Source organism: Lepidochelys kempii, chromosome 22, assembly GCF_965140285.1.
Source record: "Lepidochelys kempii isolate rLepKem1 chromosome 22, rLepKem1.hap1, whole genome shotgun sequence".
NCBI lineage: Eukaryota > Metazoa > Chordata > Testudines > Cheloniidae > Lepidochelys > Lepidochelys kempii.
This window is the reverse complement of record NC_136401.1, coordinates 17,163,918-17,185,730: the sequence shown is the minus strand read 5'-3', so window position 1 is coordinate 17,185,730 and position 21,813 is coordinate 17,163,918. Positions and strand designations below refer to the sequence as shown.

At 55.3% G+C, this 21,813-nt stretch overlaps 1 protein-coding gene across 3 annotated transcripts in view; it reads left to right on the top strand.

Moving 5' to 3' along the window:
* Positions 1-4,127: 4,127 nt before the first annotated feature.
* Positions 4,128-21,813, top strand: part of ABCG4 (ATP binding cassette subfamily G member 4) — a 34,815-nt gene continuing 17,129 nt past the window's right edge. For 2 of the 3 annotated variants that reach the window (XM_073320848.2, XM_078849867.1), the window contains exons 1-2: positions 4,128-4,379; positions 6,647-6,884. In XM_073320848.2, the coding sequence (XP_073176949.1) occupies positions 6,656-6,884 (229 nt within the window). In that variant the 5' untranslated portion in view covers positions 4,128-4,379; positions 6,647-6,655. Of the gene's footprint in view, positions 4,380-6,592; positions 6,885-21,813 lie in introns of those variants that run through there. The other variant, XM_073320846.2, reaches the window with a different exon arrangement.

Genomic DNA, 21,813 nt, shown 5'->3' with positions numbered 1-21,813 from the left:
TTGAATAGCACTAAACTGAGAGCCAGGGAAAGGAAATACCATTCCATTCTTCCATTCCCACTAGGTATTCTTATCTTTCTGTATGATTATACTCAACCTGTGGAACCTCCTGCTGCAGGAGGTCACAGAGGATGAGGTTTTCAAAAGCACCTAAATGACCTAGGAGCACTAGTCCTGACTTGTGCTCCTGAGTCATTTAGATGCTTCCAAAAATCCCATCCTGAGTGAAATGCTGCAAGTAGGATTTAATCAGGGCTTGGCAAATTTTAATCATCATTTCAATAAAACATTGTAAGTGCTATAAGCCAAGCTAAACAGGGTGGACAGATCTTTTGCTTCAGGGCCAAACTTACGTACACAAGGGTCAGAAGGAATGCACAGATTCACACCTACGGCACCAAACCATTGGTAGGGTGCAGCATGCAGTTTTGTGTCATTCTCTATTGCACCAGCTCTTAACCATGGCTGGAGACAAGTGCCAGATTAGGTACACAGCTAACAGACCAGTGAATGTAGTCCCTGACCTAGGATACAGTCTATTCCTATGATAGGTCCATGGGTCACCCATAACTCCAGCCCAACACCCACCAGGACAGGTTATCCCTCAGCCATGATGGGGGAGAGAGTGCCTGTTGTCATACCCTTCTGGGTACAGCCACCGAGATAGCCTCACACTTCTATGAACAGCCATGTCCCCCTACCTCCCATATGGCTGTACCAAAGACACAGTGGCCAGTGCAAAGCTAGGCTCAAAGCCCAGCTTAGAGAGCTTGTTTCTTAAAGCCAAGCCAGCAGGCAGGACCCTAACTAGGAGTCATGGCCCTACTTCCCCAACAAAGAGAACAGACTGTCAGCATTTCAGGGCAGGGGCTGTCTAGACCCCCTGTCTGTACAGTGCCTAACACAAGGAGGCCCCTGATCTCAGCTGGGGCCTCTAGGCCCTACTGCGATGAAAATTAATAACAGAGCTAGCATTATGACTCCTGACTCGCTCCGTTCACATAAGCCGCAGCAAGTAATGTATCTAAGGTGGGCTGAGTTTTGTGGGGTGGTGTCAGAATTTGTGGGAATTCAGTGCTGGGGGCATTCCACCCAGGAGAAGAGCAGTGGGGATCCTCTTGTGAAATGGCCACAGCCAAAAGGACTGAATCCTCTGCTTGTCCACGCCACATGGGCAGTTAGGCAAGCTGCTCTGCCACTGACTCATCTGTGCGTTTCAGTCCTGCCTTAAGGGTATTATTTGTATTGTGGTAGCAACCGAAGGCTCCAGCCAGGCTCAGAACCCCATTGCGCTAGGGGCTGTATAGACAGAATGAGAGAGAGTCCCTGCCCCCCCAGAAAACCTAAGTTTGAAAAGAAGTGTTGTTAGCCCTAGGGAAGTTCAGTTTCCATAGTCCATTCCTCCTGAAGCTGCCAGAAAGGGGGCTAATTCATACCAATTGTTGTGGTTTCTGAACTGTAGACACTTATGTCCTAGGGACTGGACTGAGACCCACCAAGCTCATCTCACACATGGGAATGCCCAAGAGAGGGGATCCCCTTTCCAGCGCTACTGACCTGGCAGGAGTGAAGCCAAGTGATGGACGAGATGGGCAGCGGTTTCTGAAAAAGGCAAACCCAGAATTGTTGTACTCCTGCTATGAAAGAAAAATTACCCAAACAAGCCAGAGCACAGAATCGGCTTATGAGCTTACATGGAACATTAAATGGCAGTAACACATTAACCCAGGAATGTCTTAGGCTGGGTATAGCGCAAGGTACCTAAGGGAGTTAGGCACCCTATGGTAGGATTTGTCTACGGCCCAGCTCAAAGGGATTTAGGCTCCTAACATCCATTTATTTCAGTGGAAGTTAGGAGCCTAAATACCTTTGTGAATCTGGGCCTAAGTGACTTGGGAGCCCAAGTCATTGTAAAAGTCAGCAGCATTCAAGTTATTTAGGAGCTTTTGGAAACTTCTCTCCCCCCACCCCCCCAGCTCCCACTGATTTTCAGTGGGATATGAGCCACTTAACTCCCTTATGGTGCTTGTGTAAACTCACAAGATAATTTAAATGAACCAAGAATTCACCACGCTGAGCCTTGTTCTGTGTATAAACAAGTCCCCTCACTGTCCCCTGCCTGGGGTATTCGCAGCTCCCCGGCCTTCCTAATGTCCGACCTGGAGACCTCTGTACTCCTTTAACCACCCCGCACTACCGCCCCTGGCAGCAGGTGGCCCCCCTGCCATTACACATGGCTTGCGTCTGACTCCCAGTTTAACTGATTCCCAGTCTGAGTTTGGTCCAACCATCAGCGCATAGTCACTGTCTCCAGCTGTCTCCCACCCTCCCGGTGACTGGCGGTGGCAGCAGGAAAGCTCTCCACAGCTCAGCAGATGGTTTTCTAATTAATACCCTCATTAATGTCGCTCATTTCCATATGTCTTCCATGCTTTAAGAAATGTTGTGGGTGATATGTGTGACTAGTAACGATGGCACGAGCCATGCAGAGAGGTGCCGGGGCTGCGTGAGCTCTGGTGAGGAACGCCAGGGCTCTGACATCATGTTGATGGAGGCCTGAACAGAGAGTAGGAGGACTTGTGGCACCTTAGAGACTAACCAATTTATTAGAGCATAAGCTTTCGTGAGCTACAGCTCACTTCTTCAGATGCATATCGTGGAAACTGCAGCAGGCTTTATATATACACAGAGAATATGAAACAATACCTATTCCCACCCCACTGTCCTGCTGGTAATAGCTTATCTAAAGTGATTTCCAGCACAAATTCAGGTTTTCTCACCCACCACCCCCCCACACAAATTCACTCTCCTGCTGGTGATAGCCCATCCAAAGTGATAACTCTTTACACAATGTGCAATTATTATAATGAACAGAGAGTGAGATTCCTCCTCCCAGACACCCCACCACAACCAGGCTGATGCACCTCAGTCCTGACCTCTACCCCTCATCACTTCCCCACAGCCCTGCTGATACATATTCCTGGCCTGCAGACCCCAGGTATTCCAGTCCAAGGACACCCCCCCCACACACCTTGCTGCACCAATCTGCAGTATCCCTGCTACTCTCCCTGCACAGCTCCGCTGACATACTTCATTTCCCAAGGGCTCACCCTAGTTTATTTTAGGGTTCCCACACAATCCCCTGACAGCGCTCCCTGCTGTTCCACCCTTTGGGCTCTCCTGACTGGAAACAGATCCATTTGCCGAAGGGGTGTGTGACTGTGCGCACATCCATATAGGGCAGGGAGTTTGTGATGAATCAACCTCCGAATCTGTTTGAATGTTTCCCCTTTTGTTGCACTTCCCTCATTAATTACACCCAGTAACTCTGGGGGGCTTTGGGTGATGGTCAGGCTACCTGATCTTAGCTGCCTATCACAGCCAAGCTGGTAGCTGCCCTCTATCTGCAGCCAGTGGGCAATGTGGGTATCCCCGGGGCGCATCTCCACAGGGAACGGCCTTTAGAACATTTCAGTTGATGCAAGAGCTGTGGGTGCAGCACTCCATGTCCTCCAGCCTCCAGAGAACTGGGCCCCTCTTTCTTGGCTGGGCTGGGTACAAACGCTGCTGTCTAGCTGCCACGGTGCAATGCTGCTGCGTTCTGTCAGGAACACAGACCATGGCCACTGCAGCAGGGCCAGCCGTGCCATTCGGAGCCGGAGGGGGGATTGTTTGGGGTGGGCCAGAAGGGACGAACAGCACGCCCAGGCCTGCAGGAGTAGGTGCTCTGGCCAGCCCTTACCTTTAGGGTCCTGGACAAGACAGCGCTTGGGTTACTGCCTCTTTAAGAGAGGCTGCTGTGTGGGCTGGGGAAGTAAGACCTGCCTGGAAAGCCCAGCCTCATTCAGCAGAAGCTGGGACCCTACTGGAAAGGACCCAGGGGATGGATGGAGGCAGCTCCAGGAGAGGGGTCCCTAGCTGGCGGCTTGGCTGAGAAAGGCATTTTCCAGCGAGGGGAGGCGGCAGCCGAGCCAGCCCCACCTGCGAGGCAATGGAGAAGCCAGCGCCAGCTGGGGACTGATTGCAGCGGGTACCGGGAAGCTGCAAGTGTGATGGGAGCCCGGGGCCTGCAGTAACCTGGCAGCCCCTTCATTGCGCCGGTCTCTCTCTCTCTCTCTCTCTCTCTCTCTCTCTCTCTCTCTCTCTCTGTGGGTGCACGCTCAGCCCGGCGTCGAGCGCTTCCTCCCTGAGCCTCGGCCACCGCAGGCAGGAGACCTCGCCTCTTTGTCTGCGAAGGCGAAGGTGAGGGCGTTTACACGGAGACGCGCCGCCACATGCCGGCGGCTCGGGGACTCCAGGCAGCGGGCGGCGGCGCGGCGCGGTAGATCCGTCGCCCCTCCAAGGACGGGGAGCCGGGCCGAGCCCCGTAACGCGCTAAGGTGAGCGTTGCAAAGGTCTGCCCCCTTTTATACCACGGCGGCCAGCTTGCAAAGCCCCCTTCCCCTGCCACCCGCAGGCGGGTGAGCTGCCCGGAGACACGAGGGGGTGCGTGCGGGGAGCGGGGGGCCGATCAATTTTGCTGCAGTTTGGAGGGGGGGCAGAGTATGAAAGAGATGGGGGGGCGCTGAGGACTCTTCCTGGCACATCTGCCCCCTTGGGGGGGCTGAAGTCGGAGCGATGCGCGGGGGGGGGGGATGTCGTGCTTGCGAGGAGCCGCGGGAGGCGTCAAGGTGACCCCCGAGGGCTCCGCCTGGCTCAAACTTTGCCTTGGACCCTCTAGCTCCGGGGGGGGCTGCGGCCGCCGGGGCGCCTGGCGCAGCGAGGGGCGAGCGCCTGGGATGTCGGGGCTCTGGGGCCAGCGAGCCAAGAGCCCTTCGCGGGGGCTGGGGGCTGGCGCTTTGCCAGCCCTGCAAGGGCTCTGCCTGCATCAGGGAGCGGCCCAGCCAAGGATGCTCTGCCCAGAATTCCCCAGCCGGGCCCGCAGCTCCAGGGAGGCATTAATACCCCAGCCGTGGGGGGGGCAAAGGGCCCCGGGCTGCTCGCCTGCAGGCTCAGCTCCCCTTCCCCCAGCAGCAGGGCCCCCACAGGCCTGCCCCATTTGGGGCTCTCCTGAGGCCAGGTGCAGTGTAGGGGGCCCGGGCAGTGCTAACAGCGTCCCCCACTTCCCCGGATGAGCCCCACCGTGAACCCCGGTGCCGTGCAGCCCTCTCTGGGGTGGAGCCCACCGCCTACTGCCCGGCGCACAGCAACACGGCACTGCAGTGTCAGGTGGGCAGCAAAGGAGGCTCATGTCCCCGTTACTGCTGGGGTGACACCAGTTAGACTTTGGCGAGGGCACCTGCTGCTCATCTGAAAAGGGCCAGGGAAACGTGAACAAAGCCAGGTTCCCCTGGGCACCCTCCGCAGTCCAGCACCATGCAGGGGCCGATAGGCTCGTAGGGAAGAGCATCTCCTGTGCCAGCTCTTCCTTGCAGGTCTGCTACCCCAGCACTGGCCTAGCGCCCTGCCTGTCACCACAGCCTGAGCTGCTCCGGCTGCTGAGAGCAACCCAGGATCCTGTGGGACCTACTGGAGTGAGGCAGATGATCAGATGCGGTTGGGCTGGTTTAACACAGGACGGATTGGCTGGGGGAGGGGGGGGAGCCTTTTGCCCCAAGAATTGCAATGCATTGCAATGCCATGGCTTTGTCTGTCATCCCAACCTCCTGCCCCCTTACCAGACAGGAGGGGATTTTCCCCTTGGGCATCAGCAGCTCCTTGCCAATGGCAGGAGCAGATTGGAAGCCTGGGGGGCTCGCTGAGTAAGTAGCCTAGCTGGATTTACAGGGGGTACCCATGAATCCCTCCATCTTTCTCTCTGGTCTCTCCCTGCCTCTGCCCAGTGAGGATGCAGCGGGATGGGGGACAGATCTTGCTCCCTGCTCCCCACTCAGTGTGCAAGAGGAAGAAAGAGGGAGCAGGAGGGATGGGGGGGCCCACAGGGCAACAAGCTGCCTCAGCCTGAGAACTAGGCCTGGCTGGCAGAGCCAGCCATGGCCAGAGCTCCATGAATTATTGACATCTCAGCTGATGAGTGGCTGCCTGCCCCCAGCTCTCCAGAACCTGGCTGAGGTACATCAGCCCTGGGGTGTGGGGGCAGGGGAGTGGAGGGGAGATGTTCCCCTCCAGACTAGCTAAGGCCCCTTGAGGGGGCAGCATCCTGGATAGCGGGATCAGCCACTGAATTCTTCTCTGCCTTGGAAGGGGTTGGCACCTCCAGGTTAGGCATGAAGGGGCTATTATCCATGTCAAGCACATGGGGCAATCTCACTCTTCCAGTGCACACCTGCACCCAAGGGATTAATACTCAGCAGCACCGAGCAGCCAGCTCCCTTGGGAATCCCCCGCTGGTCCAGGGATGCTAATAGCTGCTGCAACATTTATTGGGGAGGCAGAGGCCACGTGGCAGCTGGTCAAAACCAAGCCAAGCTGCCCTGTTCTAGCAGGAGTAGGGTGGGAGCTGGCTGCCGGGGAGCTCCCAGCTACTCCAGCCCCTGCATCCCAGCAGGTGGTGCTGTAGCAATAACCCCAGGGCAGTCCCAGCTTTCTCCCAGCAGGGGTGCCTCGGGGCAGGGGCAGGAGTTTCTGGCTGCTCCGCGTAGAACAAGCTCCGATGAACTGGTCACTGTCTGTCTCCATGGTGCACATGTGTGGTGTCCCCCTCCAGAGCGGCGCCATGGCTGAGAAGGGGATCGACCCGACCTGCGTCTCCATCGCCTTGGAGGACTCTGTGTGCAATGCTGGCTCCCAGGACGCGCCTCTCCTGACCACCCACCTGAAGAAGGTGGAGAATCACATCACAGAGGCGCAGAGGTTCTCGCACCTGCCCAAGCGTTCGGCCGTGGACATTGAGTTCGTTGACCTGTCCTACTCCGTCCGTGAGGGCTCCTGGTGGAGAAAGAGAGGTAGGATGTGGCAGCCCCTGGTGAGGGTGCAATGGTCCTGTGGGTGTAGCATCTTTCATGGCAGTTGTGTTCCTGTGGCCAGGGAATGGAGAGAACTAGCCAGGAGGGGAGAGATTTGAAAAGAAATCACAAGTCAGTGTCTTGAGGGGACACAGGTGGCAGGAGCTGTAGAGGAGAAGGCTTTTGCGCCTGCAATGGCAAAGGGACTGTTAGGATATGCTGTTCGGAGGAGTTTGCCTCCAAGGTCTTGGCTCCAGCCTCTTTCTGATATGGTGACTTTCATCCTCAGTCCCAAAGCACTTTGCAGGGGTTATTTACCCACCACTGAAATGCAGCCACCTCTGAGGTGGGATGCAGCAGCTGTTAAAATAAAACAATAAATAAAACAATGTTTTATTTTAATCTGGTAACAGAAGGGTTAACTGTTGTGGGATGTATGCGCTAGCATAGGGGCCCCTGTCAGTTTCTTATATTCCTATTGGATAGATCATGTGAGGGAGAGAAAAAAATACCCAATGCTTTGTTGCAAGTAATGTTCTATGCTGCATCGGTGGCTGAGACTGGGAACAGCCCTGTGCTGCAGAAGCCAAGGGCTCTGGCTCTAAGATGGTTAGATGGTGGTTTAGGTCTCTTATCCCCTGGAAACTCTTTTCTCTGTTTAATGCAAGTGCAGTGCTTGGTTAAGGAAATCCAAGAGGTGCCAGTACCCACCAGAGACAGAACTGGATGACAGGAGGGAGGTGGGAGGGGAGGAAAAAGAAGGAGAAGACAAATCCTGGGAGTGCAGTGGGAGTGAGCCCCTGGAAGGGTGTTTAAAATAAGAGTCCATCCAGTGGTGATTTTGAGTTGGCTCCTACAGGGGATGGGCAGCCAGGGGAGGTGTGTGGGGTCAGGGTGCTCCCTGGGTTCTGCAGCCTTTGGGGGGCTGATGAGATGGGGCTAGCGGGGCAGAGAGGAGGGATTGGAATAGGAAGAAAGACGAGATGGGAGCTGGTTGCCGATCCTAGCACCCGTCACCCAAGATGACCAGAAGTCAAGATGGAGCCACCCTTCAGTGCTGACACGTTCGCTCCCCAGCCGAAGGCAGTGAGGAGGGGAGCAAGGGCCCGTCAGAGATGGCTGAGTTTGTAATCCTGTGGTGTTTGCCATGTCCTGGGCGGGGAGGGGGCTGTTGAAAGCATCAGTTCCCTGCTCCCACCGGTGATACTTTTCCACCTGGGTGGTTCTTGGTGTCAGAAATCAATGTTCCAGACATCTCTGCCCTTGGCACTGCCTGCGGGAGAGGGTGTGGAGTCTCTTCCTAGGCTGCTGAGGTGGTGCTAGCGTGTTTCACTTCTGGGATGTGCTTGTGGCCAGGAGAAGGGGGAGATACAGGTAAATTACAAGCGCTGAGGGCAGTAAGATCATGTTGCCACCGCCAGGCGTTGCACTTCCCGCCCATGTGCTGTAGGATCCATGCATGGCGGATGAATGCTGCTGAATTTGACTCTCCAGCTGTGATATCAAAATATATATTTAAATTAACCCCTGGGGGCATATTTCCAAAGGGTCATGTGGGGTTCCAGTCACATGGCTCTTGTGGAAGTCTCTGCTAAACCTCTGGGACTGTGGAGATTCCCCCACCTTGGGCAGGGACCCTCTTTTTGTTCTGTGTTTGTACAGTGCCTAGCACAATGGGGTCCCGGGCTGGGGCTGGGACTGGGACAATACAAACAATGAAGAACCGTGTTTCTGTGCTCCAACCCAGCACATCTGTGGGGAGTGGAGTGACAGGCCCTTCTCCGCTGCTCCTATTTTGGTCATCCATGTGGGGTTGTGGTTTGATAGAGAGTGTAGTGCAAACCACTAGACAGGAGTTTGAAGGGGAGGAAGACTTGTCACTTCCTGTGGCTGTATAAACTGCAGTAACCTCTTTCCAGTACCTACCTTCCCTGACCATGGCAGAAGGATGTGCTCAAGCCATGGAATCTGGCTGTTTGGAGGAGTTTGCCTCCAAGGTCTTGGCTCCAGCCTCTTTCTGATATGGTGACTTTCATCCTCAGTCCCAAAGCACTTTGCAGGGGTTATTTACCCACCACTGAAATGCAACCACCTCTGAGATGGGATGCAGCAGCTGTTAAAAAGCACCCAGTAACACCACACAACAATTGAGGAGAGGAGTGAAAGAGAATTCAGTGAAATCGCTGGGCAGGATTTAGGGAGGCAGAATGGAATTGCCCGCTCTGGACATCTCCTGTGTAATGACCCAAGATGGCCAAAACCTCAGGGACAACAGAGCACTCAGGGCTTCAAATCCCCTCAAAGAGACCAGTTCTGTAGGAAGCTGCTGCAAGCTGTCAACCTGGTGGGTGGGTTGAATGGCACTTGAAAGACCCTGACTGATGTGTCAGATCAGAGCATGAGCAGGCTGAGAGGGGAGTAGGTGTGTGGGGGGGGTTAGTTTCCTGCTCTCCCCGACGTCCCACTCCTCAGGCCCTTTGAGGATGGCTCCTACCAAACCGTGCGTCGGTGGCATCCCCGTTTCATGTGTGTAACTTGGGGGGGCCCCCAGAGAGCCGGGGGAGGCTGATGGCAGCCAGTAGGTGGTAGTCTCCTTTAATTAGCTCCGTTCATTAATGGGATGCCAATCAAATGGCCCCAGGAGGCAGAAGAGAAGCTGATCCTGGAGGGGTGAAGAAAGACACTTTTAGAGCCCAGGGTTTGGTAGCGGTAGGAGAGAGTGGAACATCGCAGCAGCTGCAGAAAGAGCAGGGCTGGGTGGAATGCCGTAGGGCAGCTGCACGGGTGCCAGAGATGACTGGATGTGCTTTTGGGGGTGACGTTACGAGTGGGTCCCAAGTTTTATAGGATGTTGACTGCCGCTGAGGAAGGACCAGGGCTTGGTAGGGCAGAGGTCAGGGCGGGGTCCCCCAACAAAGGCTGGATTTTGGTGTGGGTGCAACCTTCCATCTGAAGGGAGACTTGAACTGCTACCTTGGTGGGGCTCATCGGTATCACCTCTACCTGGTGAGACGAAGGGAGCGTCTCCCGGCCAGACCGGAAGCAGCCTGACCAGTCTTAGCTGGCTGGGGTTCTATGCAGCTCTTACAGCCAGTAACACACCCATCTGGGCAGAAGCTCGGGGTGCCTGGATCCTCAGCTGTAAATGATCCACATTCCAGCCTGTGCAGGCAAACTGGGGAGTCCTTCATCTCCCCCAGACAGACCCTCCTACCCTGGCCTCTAGGAAGTTCTAGAATTTGGCCTTTCGGGTACAGAGTTTGCCCAGGGCTGTGGACACGTGTCCGCATGGCTTCTGTGTGTGTCTATTTACCAAGTATCCTTATTCCCCCTTTTGCAGTTGGAGAAACTGAGGCACAAAGCGAGCAAGTGACTTGCCCTGGGCCTCCCAGTGAGTCAATGGCAGAGCCAGGACTAAGGCCCAGGTCTTGTGACTCTCACCGCACTGCCCAAAATGTTCTCCTTGAATAACGCAGCCTGTGCCCTGAGTTACGGACAGAACCCCCTCTCTCCTCCGGAGCTGCTGGCACTGGCAGACTTGGGGGCTGTAAGCACAGTCTATAAACTGTTCCATTGCATCAGGACTTTTCCCCATTTCTTGTCTGTTCCCTTTTCCTACTGTGTCTCCTTAGCAGAATCTATTCTGAACCCATATGGCCTGAGTCAAACATCCATGCCCAGTGCCTTCCAGTGGGTTCAGAATTAGGTGTAACGAATTCATCCAGCCCTGCCAGAAACAATGAGCTGAGCTTTGTCATCCACCTTTTAGCAATGGGACGTCACCCTAACCCCCTGCTACACTGATGCTGTCTCCCTGCATATCCCGTAATGGTGATGTCACCCTAAATGTCCCACACGTTACGATGAGGTCACTCTGCATTTCCCCAGTCCAGGCTGGGTATCTCTGGGACCAGCCCCTTGCCTGCTGTTTGCATCGACTCCAGACTGTTTGCATCACCCAGAGATGGGGGGATAGCAGGCAACACTCTGAGGCCTTTCTCAGGGCCTGATCCTTGCTCCCGTGAGCAACCTTTACTCAGGCAAGTAGTCCCTCTGGCTCCAGTGGGTGGCGGGCTCAGTTCCTAGCTCTTTATTCAGGCAAAACTCTGCTGGAGTCAATGAGGCTCTCACCAGACGGAGGGGCTCCAGGGTGTATCCCAGTCACAGTAAATATTGTACCTGGCCCCTTTCAAAGAGGGGTGCTGAGGATCCTTCTCCCTATTGAATTACTCAGATTAGAACCTCAGGGGCAGGGACTGTTTTCGTTCTGTGTTTGTAGAGTACGTAGCACAACGGGGTCCTGCTCCGTGCCCGGAGCTCCTGGCACTACAGTCATACAAACACTGTGCCCATGGCTGTGGACAGGTGCCCACATGGCTTCCTACATGTGTCTGTTTACCAAGCATTGTTATCCCCCCTTCTACAACTGGGGAAATCGAGGCACAGAGACTTGCCCAAAGTCACCCAGCAGATCAGTGGCAGAGCCGGGTACAGAATCCAGGAGTCCTGACACCTCGCTCCCCACCACGGGGCCATGCTGCCTGCTAAGGTGGAGTCTTGGGGTTCCCAAGCAGAGCCGAGACAGCTCTTCGCCAAACTGAGTGTGAGATTCAGGGGTGATGGGGGTGTGAGCCTCACCCCCTGCTCAAGGGGGTTTAAAGCACATGGGCTGTTGGGGGTCCAGCTGGGGGTCCTGGTGAAGCTTTCTCTCGGAGGTGGTCTCCCTCACCCCCCCTCACCTCACATCAGCCTCTGTCCCCTCCCTAAAAGCCTCCAGATCTCCCCTCCCTGCCTCAGATGTCTGTAGGGGCAGGGATTGAGAGGGATCTGGCCCTGGGAGGCAGCTGATGAGGCAGAGACGGCTCTAGTGGGCGAAGAAGGGGGGTTAATTTGGGACTGACCCCATTAGTGAGCACAGCTCTGCCGGGCTCACTCAGACAGCAGAGGGCAGGGAGGGGAGCCAACCCATGGGAAAGGCGGCTGGGGAGCAGGCCCCAGCACAATCCCCATCTTCACATGCCGGAGCTGACAGACAAACTGCAAAGCCCTGCAGAGCCTGCTGTCCTTCCCCAGCAGCACGCAGGGGTGGGCTGAGTGAGGGCTCTGCTGCGGCCGGGGGTTACTGGCTGTCAATGAACTTGAGTAACCGGGCTGCAAGCTGCGGCCCTTTGGCGTCTGGAGTGTGTGCTGTGGTTTGTGTGCCACGCAGAGCCGCCAGCCGTGCAGGGCTGGGGAAGGGGGTGCAGCTTAGCGCCTGGGTTTGCCTTCTGCATGCAAGGAGCAAGGTGTGTGAACCGGGTGCCACTTCTCCCGGCTCTGGGTAGTTTGTCACATGCCACCACATCCCCATCTTCAGCATCTCGCACCAGCCTGGCCAGGACTCTGAAAACCTGCCGCGAAGCCACCGACATGGCTGTGAGGAGGAGGATTATACGCTGTATTACCATCGTGCTTAGGAGCCCTTGCCAGGGGCCCGGCAACTGCTGCAGGGCCATAAAGCTGCCCCCAGATTGCTTGCTGGCCCCACCAGCCCCCTCCCTGGGCCAGCTGCTTCCCTGCTCCTGTGCAGGCTGTGTCGTTAATTTCCTACAGTGCCCTTGGATGGCAGCAGTAAAGGTTCTGGGGTGCACTTCCCCACTGGAGGAGAGGAAGGGGGCAGGTTAACGCTGCCCAGACGAGGAGAGCAGTCCCTGGGCCCTGAAACAAGATACACCTCTTCCCAGCTGATTAGGGAGGGGTGATGGAAATGCTACTCCCCTGGCACCTGATCCAGGGACACTCAGGGGCTTTACAGCAGCAGCAGGGATAGAATGCAGACCCTTCCTTCATAGAGCAAGAGGAGAATCCCCATTAGCTGCTAGCAGTACTGGGTCCAGGACACACAGTGAGCGGTTCTGATTCCTTCCAGCAAAGGGAAGCAGTGCCCCATAAACCCTAGAGTTGGGTACCCAGGAGCCTAGCCGGGCTGATCTGCAAAAGCGCCCGTGGTGCTCTGGGCTGAAGTCCAGCCTTTCCTTAGAAGTTGGGAGGGGCGGTGCGGCTGGGCATGTCCCGGAGGGTGACCCCAGTGCGATGGGTGCAGACGCCAGGGGTTAACCCCTTCAGAACCATGGCGCTTTGCTGAAGCTATGGAGGTTGCTGGAAGGATGGATGTGTCCCTAAGGTGGTGATTGCTGGGGGCAGGAGCTTCATGCGGAGGGACGAGTGGGAAGTTGGTTCCTTATTTTTACCATGGCGTCCGTGTGAGAAAGCATGACAGAGGGGGCATCTGCACCCGATCTATAGGAGAACTGAGGGCTTGTCCTGCAAGACCTTCAAACCCTTATTGTTTGTTTATTTGTGTTGGGGTAGCTCCTGTAGGCCTTAATTGGGGAGCGGGGCTCCGCTGCACTAGGCACTGTCCAGCCATGATGAAAAAACTGGCCCTGCCCCAAGAGCTGACAAGCGACAGCCGGTGGGCAGCAGACAGATACAGTCTAGGTCATTAGATTAGAAGGATATAAACCTGGCATCCTCCTAATCTAATCTAATCTAATCCCTCTCTCTGTTCTCTGTGCTCTTGCATTCATTCTGTCTATCCTTGCTCTCTCTGATCTGCCCCTGACCGTGGTAGGGAGGTGCTGCCCTCAATATCTGAAGTTGGAAAGAAAGGTCCTAACCTTCCGCTATACCGATCACTTATTGCCCTGATGCATGGGGGTTTGATAGCCCTTGTTTGAGCCTGTGGCTATGGGTCAGGGAGTTATCCAGCTCCACCATCTAGCTCCACTCCTTGGGCCCCTCCTGCTGCGGTTCTTTGACGCCTCCACCGGAGAAGCCCCGAAACTGGCTTTGGACGGTAATAGCTGCTCAGAGACACAAGGCACTGCCTGTCGCACTCCCCCGAGACATCTTGTTCCCAGCGCTGCAAAATGCTAATCAGCCCCTTCAAGTCCCTGGTAATTCTGGGGCTGATTAGCGGCTGCTGCCAGGTGTCACAGTGGGAATGCAAAGTAGGTCGGCGGGCCATCGATCCGGCAGGCGCAGGGCCTGCAGGCTGGGGACTGGTATTGCTGGGGGCTGCTTCCCAGAAAGCCCCTCCTGGGCAGAGCCCACCCAGTCAGTGTGCCACTGGGTGCCCCAAGGCAGCAGTGATGACTCAAACACCAGTAACTGCAATAGGGACCACATGTTAGCCCTCGTTACTGGTCAGGGGCGGGCAATGAGGCGGTTATTGCATGGAGGCAATGGGAGAGGAGTTCTTTAGCCCATGGCGAGCTCTCCCCATTCACACACATTGTTCCTTACCTGCAGAACAATCTCCTGCTTCCTGTCCAACAAGCCCCCCCTCTTACTCTCCACCCTTCCAGAACTTCTCCCTGCCTCCCCTAAACTCCCCCTCTCGTTTCTCATCTGGTGCTTGCTTGTCTTTATTTTGAGCCCCAGTCTTGCGAGGCGCTGGACACCTGCTGGAGGGAATGGCCAGAGTGCTCAGCACCATGTGGCATCGGGCTGGTAGGCTCAGGAAGCTCCCCAGGCCATGGAGGCATCCGTGTTGCACAGAGCAGGCTCAGCTCTTGGTTTCCCCAAGGCCAGTGTGCAGCAGCAGCCCCCGTGTCACTGGAGCTAGTGCAGTTGCTGCGGGTTTGCAGTGAGCAGGGTAACAGAGCGGAGCCCAGCCCAGGGTTTCTAACATGGTGCTGGAGAATGAGTAACAGTGACTGTCCAGGGGGCAGATCTTGAGAGGTTGGGGAGAGAAAAGTGGGGTCCCCTGGGATTCCACATTTTGGTTTCCTATCCCAGCTTGTTTGGTTTCCATCATCCCAGTAGGATCCTCTCTCTGTCCATCCCCATGCCATGCTCTGTCCTAGTATAATCTGTCCCATTAGGATCCGTGCTCCATTCCAGTATGACCTATACATGCCTATCCTTGTGCGCTCTGCCCCACCCCTTGACTAGTCCTGTCATGTGTCCTTTCCCTTCTCATTTCTGGATGGTCGCAGAGGCCCCGGGCATGCAACTTATCGGCTGCAAATCGGACAGACTCCACAGGATGATGGAGGGAAGGGGGTGGAGGGAGCCTGCTGCTAACCTTGGCTTCCTGGAATTTACAACTGAAATCCACGTGCGGCTCTGCTGCTGGAGCCAATCTGGGCTGAGCCTGGGGCAGAGTAGCCGGGCCTTTGGCAGACAGACGCCTGTTAGTAAGGTAGGGGAGGGACCCTGCATGCAGAAACAGGTGCCCTGACCCAGGCCTGATCCCCTGCGGAGGTAGGAGATGGGAGGAAGCTTTGCTGCTAGGAATGGGCCTGTGTGTTTGGATCTGAACTGCCCCGTGGTTCTGGGGCTTGGGCCACATTTCCTATCCCAACAGGTGCTGTGCAAAAGGCTGGTGGGCTGCTGCCAAGTCACTGAGCAGCAGCTACACAAAGACCTGCAACCCCTAGTCTCCCTGCTCAGAGCGAACCCCCACCCAGCTCCCTTTCTTGGGAGATTCCATCTCCCCGCTGGCCCTGAGGCTGCCCCAGCATCCGGCAGCCTGCCTTCTGTAGGGACCCTTAGCACATTCCGGCTTGCCCTGCTGCTAAGGTCCATAGCCCCAGGCAGATCCAGGGCCCCCAAGAGGCTGGGCCTCCCCTATTGGGGGCAGGAAAATCAGCGGGGCGCATCTGTCTGCAAAGTCAGTGCAATGAATAGGGATGGGGTTTCACTGTTCAGGGAAACTGTAGCTGTTTTCTCCCTCGGGGGCCCAGCAAGGGCACCCACTCTTATGCTTCTGGGTCTTGGGCGGAGACCCGCATCTCTCTCCCTCCTGACCAGGGTATTTCCAGGCTGCACAGTTACCTGCCTGTGCTGTGAATTCCCCAGCAAAGTCAAACAATCTAAGCAGGCTTTGCTTTGCTTTCTTGTCAAAGGCTTTGAACTGTGTAATGGCCCACAATTATATCACTACACAGCTAGATTCAGAGTCAAAGAGAGAGGAGGGACACTAAATGATCTAGCCTGACCTTCTGAACGCAGCTCTTTCTAAGCAAGCACATTTATTCTTAAGGTAACAGCATTACAGAGAAAATGTATTAAGAACCTACAAGCATGCTAAGAAGCTTGCCAGAGTTCACCCCAACTTCCACAAGGGCTCTGGCTGGTGAAAACATCCTTCAGACCCCACCAAGGAGGTTTTCTGTGGTCACAAGTTCATAACAGCTGTTACCTCAGAACAAATACCCCATGAATCTGAGAATCACTCATTTATCTAGTTTGGGCCTCTTGACTTTCTCCTCCTGTAACAGACCATGGGGTTTTCCTTCAAAGGGATGGGTCTAGAGGTGAGCAATTTGCATTCCCCTCCTCCCAATATTTCCTAGGAAACCCACTCAACTAAAAGGTCAGTCTTGTCTGACCCATTGTTTGAAAAGAATCCTTTGACGCTCATAACGATTCCCAGGGTTTACATTAGTCCTGCCTCCCCCTTAAAGAAGTTCCATGCAATCCCACAGCGACACGTACACATGTGCATTTGTAATACAATGAACTCCTAAAATACTTAAACTTAGTTCAATAACATTTGCCCAGGAGATGGCAGTAGATTGCCTGATCTGGCACGGGGGGCCTGTTGGGGACTGGGGGTCCCAGGTAGTACAGGAACTTTCACCTCCAGGTCACCAGTTAGGAGGGAGACCTGCCGGCACAGGAGATCTATTCCTAACGGTTGCCACACCAGAGCTGACTGCCTGCTTGTAAAACAATGGTTGATGTTACAGCGTCTGCAGGCTTGTAATGTGGCACCGGGCTCAGAGAGCGGGAGAGATTGTGGGGTGGCCCCCCGATGTGTCTCTGGATGGGTGGACAGGCTGGGAGTCAGGACTCCTGAGCTCTCTTCCTGACCCGTTGTGTGGATGACCCCATTCTGTACCTCACTTTCACCATCTGCAACATGGGGAGAATGATCCTGTCCAGCAATTGTAATGGGCTTTTGACTGATAGAGCTTAAGGCCAGAAGGGAGATGTGATGAAGTGGGACTGTCCTTAATGTTTCCTCTGAATAGTGTGGGGGTGCCTCAGTTTCCCCTATGCAGTTCTTAAGTATCTAAGGGGTGGGATAAGGGTGTATGATCATTGCAGAGCCCTAGAGGGCAGGTGTGTGCAGGGGTCTGGACACACAGAATGGCCACATCCTGTTTCCTGGCATCTGATGGCCTGGCCCTTCCCCCCTGCAAGGTGAGAGCTAAAGGGTTGGAGAACAAAGGAATCAGGTGACCTCCTGGCCGGGAGGGGGCGGGGGGAGGAAGGGACAAAGCCCAGAGCAGGGCGGGGCTGGAGGGAGTTTCAGTTTGGGGCTGCCTGGGACATGGAGTGAAGTGCAGACGTGGTTGTCTGGCTCACTACCCCCCAAAATGGACCCAGCTGAGGGGTCCTGATCTCTGCACCTGCAAGCTCTGTGTTAGACCATGTTCCTGTCGTCTAATAAACCTCTGTTTTACTGGCTGGCTGAGAGTCACGTCTGACTGCGAAGTTGGGGTACAGGACCCTCTGGCTTCCCCAGGGCCCCGCATGAGCGGACTCGCTGTGGGAAGCGCACAGAGGGGCAGAGGATGCTGACTGCTCCGAGGTCAGACCCAAGAATGTGGAAGTTGTGTGAGCTGTGTGTCCTGAAGACGACTGCCCCAGAGTCCTGACTGGCTTCATGGGGAGCAGTTCCAGAGCATCGCCCAGGGACTCCGTGACAACTGGCGGCAGCGGTGGGATGTACTGCACCCCATGGACAGCGCTTCCTGCAGTAAGTGACTGGGGAGCAGTAAAACGAAGGGGGATTGACAAGGACCAGGCGTGCTGAAGGCTCAGAGAGGAGTGGTTTTGGGGGGCGGTTAACCCCTGGGAGTGTGTGACCAGCGAGAAGGACTGTGCAGTAATGGGGTCCCCCTGGGGACTGCGGTGAACAGTCTCAGGGGCGGAGGAGCCTGCAGCTTGGCCCTGGGAGAGAGAAGGACTTTTGCAGTAACAGGGTTCCCCTGGGGATTGCAGCGAGCGGTCCCAGGGGCGGAGGAGTCTGCAGCTCGACCCTGGCAAAGAGGTGGTGACCTCGAGAAGGGCTGGCACACTAGGGGTTCTCCCTGGAAACCGTGGGGAGCTGAGAGCACACAGGCCTGTGAGTCCACAACAACTTGGGAAGAGCGGAGTGATGGCCTGTCACCATCTCCTTAAGAAGGACATTGTAACCCTGTGCAGAAAGAGAGGGTTGAGCATTGGAAAGTTCACCAAAGCACAGTTAATCGTGCAGCTGGAGGAGGATGACCGCTCTAAGGAACAGATTCCTGACCCCAAATGGGGCTATAGCAGGATCTGGGAGCAGCTGGAGTGGTAGCCAGGCATCCCCAAGACTCCCGTCCCCGACCAGATGGGGGTCTTCACGATCGGGTTCCCCATCGGGGGATTGGAGATGGACGGGATTGGAGCTGAGTGCGAGAGACCAAGAGGACTGTGAGAGACAGCAAGAGTCCAAGAAAGAGCTGCAGAAGCAGCAGCAGCATGAACTGGCGGTGGGGGAGTGGAGAGGCCTAGGGGACCCCCCGGGGTGAGTGGGGATAGACCCCGGGGGGCCAGTTCCGCAGGGAACCTCAAGACTAAATTGCTTCCCCTGGTTAAGGAGCGGGGGGATGTGGATGCCCACCTCATTGCCTTTGAGCAGGCTGGAGATTTGAACCAGAGGGACCCTGCGGAAAAGCCCCGTGTCTAGCTCCCTTGCTGGGTTCCAAGGCCATAGACTCCATCACCCAGATGGGTGGGGAGGTGGACAGGCTCCCACTTCTGACCCCAACCTATATGACTGTGTGGAGTTTCCTGGGGCCAGGCCCCTCGGACCCCCAGTGGGAGCGGAAGGTGATGGTCAATGGGGAGACATTCCTGGGGTGGCGAGATCCTGGGACAGAGAGAACTGTTGTCAGGCTCTGGGTGGTGCAGCCTCAGATGCTGAGGGGCTGTGTGAGCTGGGTGAGGGTCCCAGGGATGAAGCCCCTCCCTCTGCCTATGGCCCAGATCCCTGTGCAGACACAGGAGGAGTCGGGCTGGCTGGCCATTGGGGTGCTCCAGGACACCAGCTGCAAGACCTTGTTGTGGGGTGACTGTGTCTCTTTGGAACAGGATCCAGGCCTTGCTCCTGTAACTGCCAAGGGTTTGAATTTGAATCCAGGGAACCAGTCGGTGGAGAGGGGGCTCACGCTGGCTCTGATGCAGTGAGGAAAGCAGCGAGCTCACTGCCTACCCCCACTGGGACAGCAAGGGCAGCGCTGAGCACAGTGGGAGCTGAGACCCCAGCTGAGTGGGGGAGACACAGGCAGGGCAGGGGATCTGTGGGGAGTGGCAAGATGCTGGGTAAGGAAAGTCTGGATGAGCCTAGGCAGCCTTGTGAGCTGATGGCTGTGTCTAGTCAGCAGGGTGGGAAGGCGAGGAGAGTGGAAGATGAGTGTCCCTGGCCCTTACCTGTTAGCTGGGTGGAGAATTGTGACAGGGAAGGAAACGTGCCTGTGTCTGTCAGGGGTATTGACTTGCCTATGGAGGGAGCTACCCTGATCTCCAAGCAGTTGTCTGTGACCAGCCTTGTGTGCTGGGACCAGGGGAATGAGATCCCAAGCTGTGTGTCTGGGAAAGGAGAAAGTGTGTCCGGCTCTTCTTTGTCTGTGGAGCAGACAGAAGGGGCCTTTCAGCCTGTAATGGTTGAGGGTCGTACAGTTGTCTCAGAGCTGGTTCTGGATCCAGCTAAAGCCCAGGAAGGGAAGGGTCCTAAGTTTGTGTCTGCTCGGGAGAATGGCCCTGTAACTAAGTCGCATCCATTTAGTGTCTATGTAAAATCCCCGAGACCAGACAACTCTGGTGCTTGTATTTTGCCTGTTGCTAGTGTGTTGTTGGGAAAGGCTGTAGCAACTCTATCTAACCAGGGTGAGATCCTAGCCAGGGCACAAGGAGAGCATGAAGGTGATTTGATTGCGTTACCTACGGAGGGTGTGGAAACCTGTAGCAAGAAGGAAAAGGTTCCTGAACTTGTGTGTGGCAAAGGGAAGGAGAATGCTTCTGACCTTTTATCTAGGAAGTCTGTAAGTTTGCCTGAAAGGGGATTGTGTAGGAATCCGCCGGATGGGCCAGAGGTAAATCTGGATGTAAGGGAGACCCAGAAAGAATCTGTTGTTGCTCAGGAAAGTGTTCCTCCAGAGCAAGCCCTTGGTAAAGAGGGTAAGAGCAGAATTTCTGTGAGGGGTAAGAGTAACAGCCGTGTTAGTCTGTATTCGCAAAAAGAAAAGGAGTACTTGTGGCACCTTAGAGACTAACCAATTTATTTGAGCATGAGCTTTCGTGAGCTACAGTTCACTTCATCGGATGCATCACTTCACGAAAGCACATGCTCAAATAAATTGGTTAGTCTCTAAGATGCCACAAGTACTCCTTTTCTTTTTCAGAGGGGTAAATTGTTGCATAGAAAAGCCCCTAGGGAAAGGAATCCTCATGGAGTCTTTGCAAGCAGTTTGCTGCAACTGAAGGGTGTGAAAGTGATTTAATCAAGAAAGTTTCAGTTCCTAACGGCCAGAAATTTTCTTTTGTGAATGGATCCACTGACTTTCCTGTTGAAAAATCCAGTGTGGATAGCTTTGAGAAGGTCTCAGATGAAGTGAAAGCTGTTAAGAAAGTTAAACAGTCCTATAACCAAGTGGCTGTGTTTGGCCACCTTGTTGGGGAGAAGACCCAATCCCAGTTTGACCCCCTGGGGTTTTGGGGGTGGCCAAAGGGCACGGGCCACATAAACCTTCCCACATGCGGCCTGCGAGTGCTATCGACCACCCCCGACCTAAGGGAGCGTGTGAAACTGGAAGGGCCTGGTGTAACTCCCACCAAGGAATGGGAGAGATGGTGGGGCATCCATGGGAACGTTGGTGGCTTCGAACTTCGCCAGGTCACTGGCTAAAGTGACCCCACTCAGATCGATCTTGAAGAGGGGAGAGATGTGAGTGGGACTATTCTTAATGTTTCCTCTGAATAGTGTGGGGGTGCCTCAGTTTCCCCTATGCAATTCTTAAGTATCTAGGGGGTGGGATAAGGGTGTATGATTGCTGCAGAGCCCTAGAGGGCAGGTGTGTGCAGGGGTCTGGACACAGAGAATGGCCGACACCCTGTTTCCTGGCAACTGATGGCCTGGGCCCTTCCCCCCTGCAAGGTGAGAGCTAAAGGGTTAGAGAACAAAGGAATCAGGTGACCTCCTGGCCCGGGGAAAGGGACAAAGCCCAGAAAAGGAGGGGCTAGAGAGAGTTTCAGTTTGGGGCTGGCTGGGACATGGAGTGAAGGGCAGACGTGGTTGTCTGGCTCACTGCCCCCCAAAATGGACCCAGCTGAGGGGTCCTGTTCTCTGCACCTGCAAGCGCTGTGTTAGACCATGTTCCTGTCGTCTAATAAACCTTCTGTTTTACTTGCTGGCTGAGAGTCACGTCTGACTGCGAAGTTGGGGTACAGGACCCTCTGGCTTCCCCAGGACCCCGCATGAGTGGACTCGCTGTGGGAAGCGCATGGAGGGGCAGAGGTCAGACCCAGGAAGGTGGAAGCTGTGTGAGCTGTGTGTCCTGCAGACAGGCTGCTCACAGAAAGGCGACTGCCCCAGAGTCCTGCCTGGCTTCATAGGGAGCAGTTCCATCGCCCAGGGACTCCGTGACAGGATTAGATCATCTCATCTGATCTCCTGTATAACACTGGCCATGACATTTCACCCAGTTACCCCCATACTGAGGCCGGTAACTTATATTTGACTAAAGCAGGTCTCCCAGAGAGGCCTCCAGTCTGGATGTGAGGCCAACAAGAGATGGAGAATCCACTACTTCCCTTGTGGAAGGTGCCAGAGAAGGGCCCAGGGCTGGGGTTGTTTTACTGTAGTGGGGGATGGGGTAAGCTCCTCCACCCTAGAGGAGTTACCGAA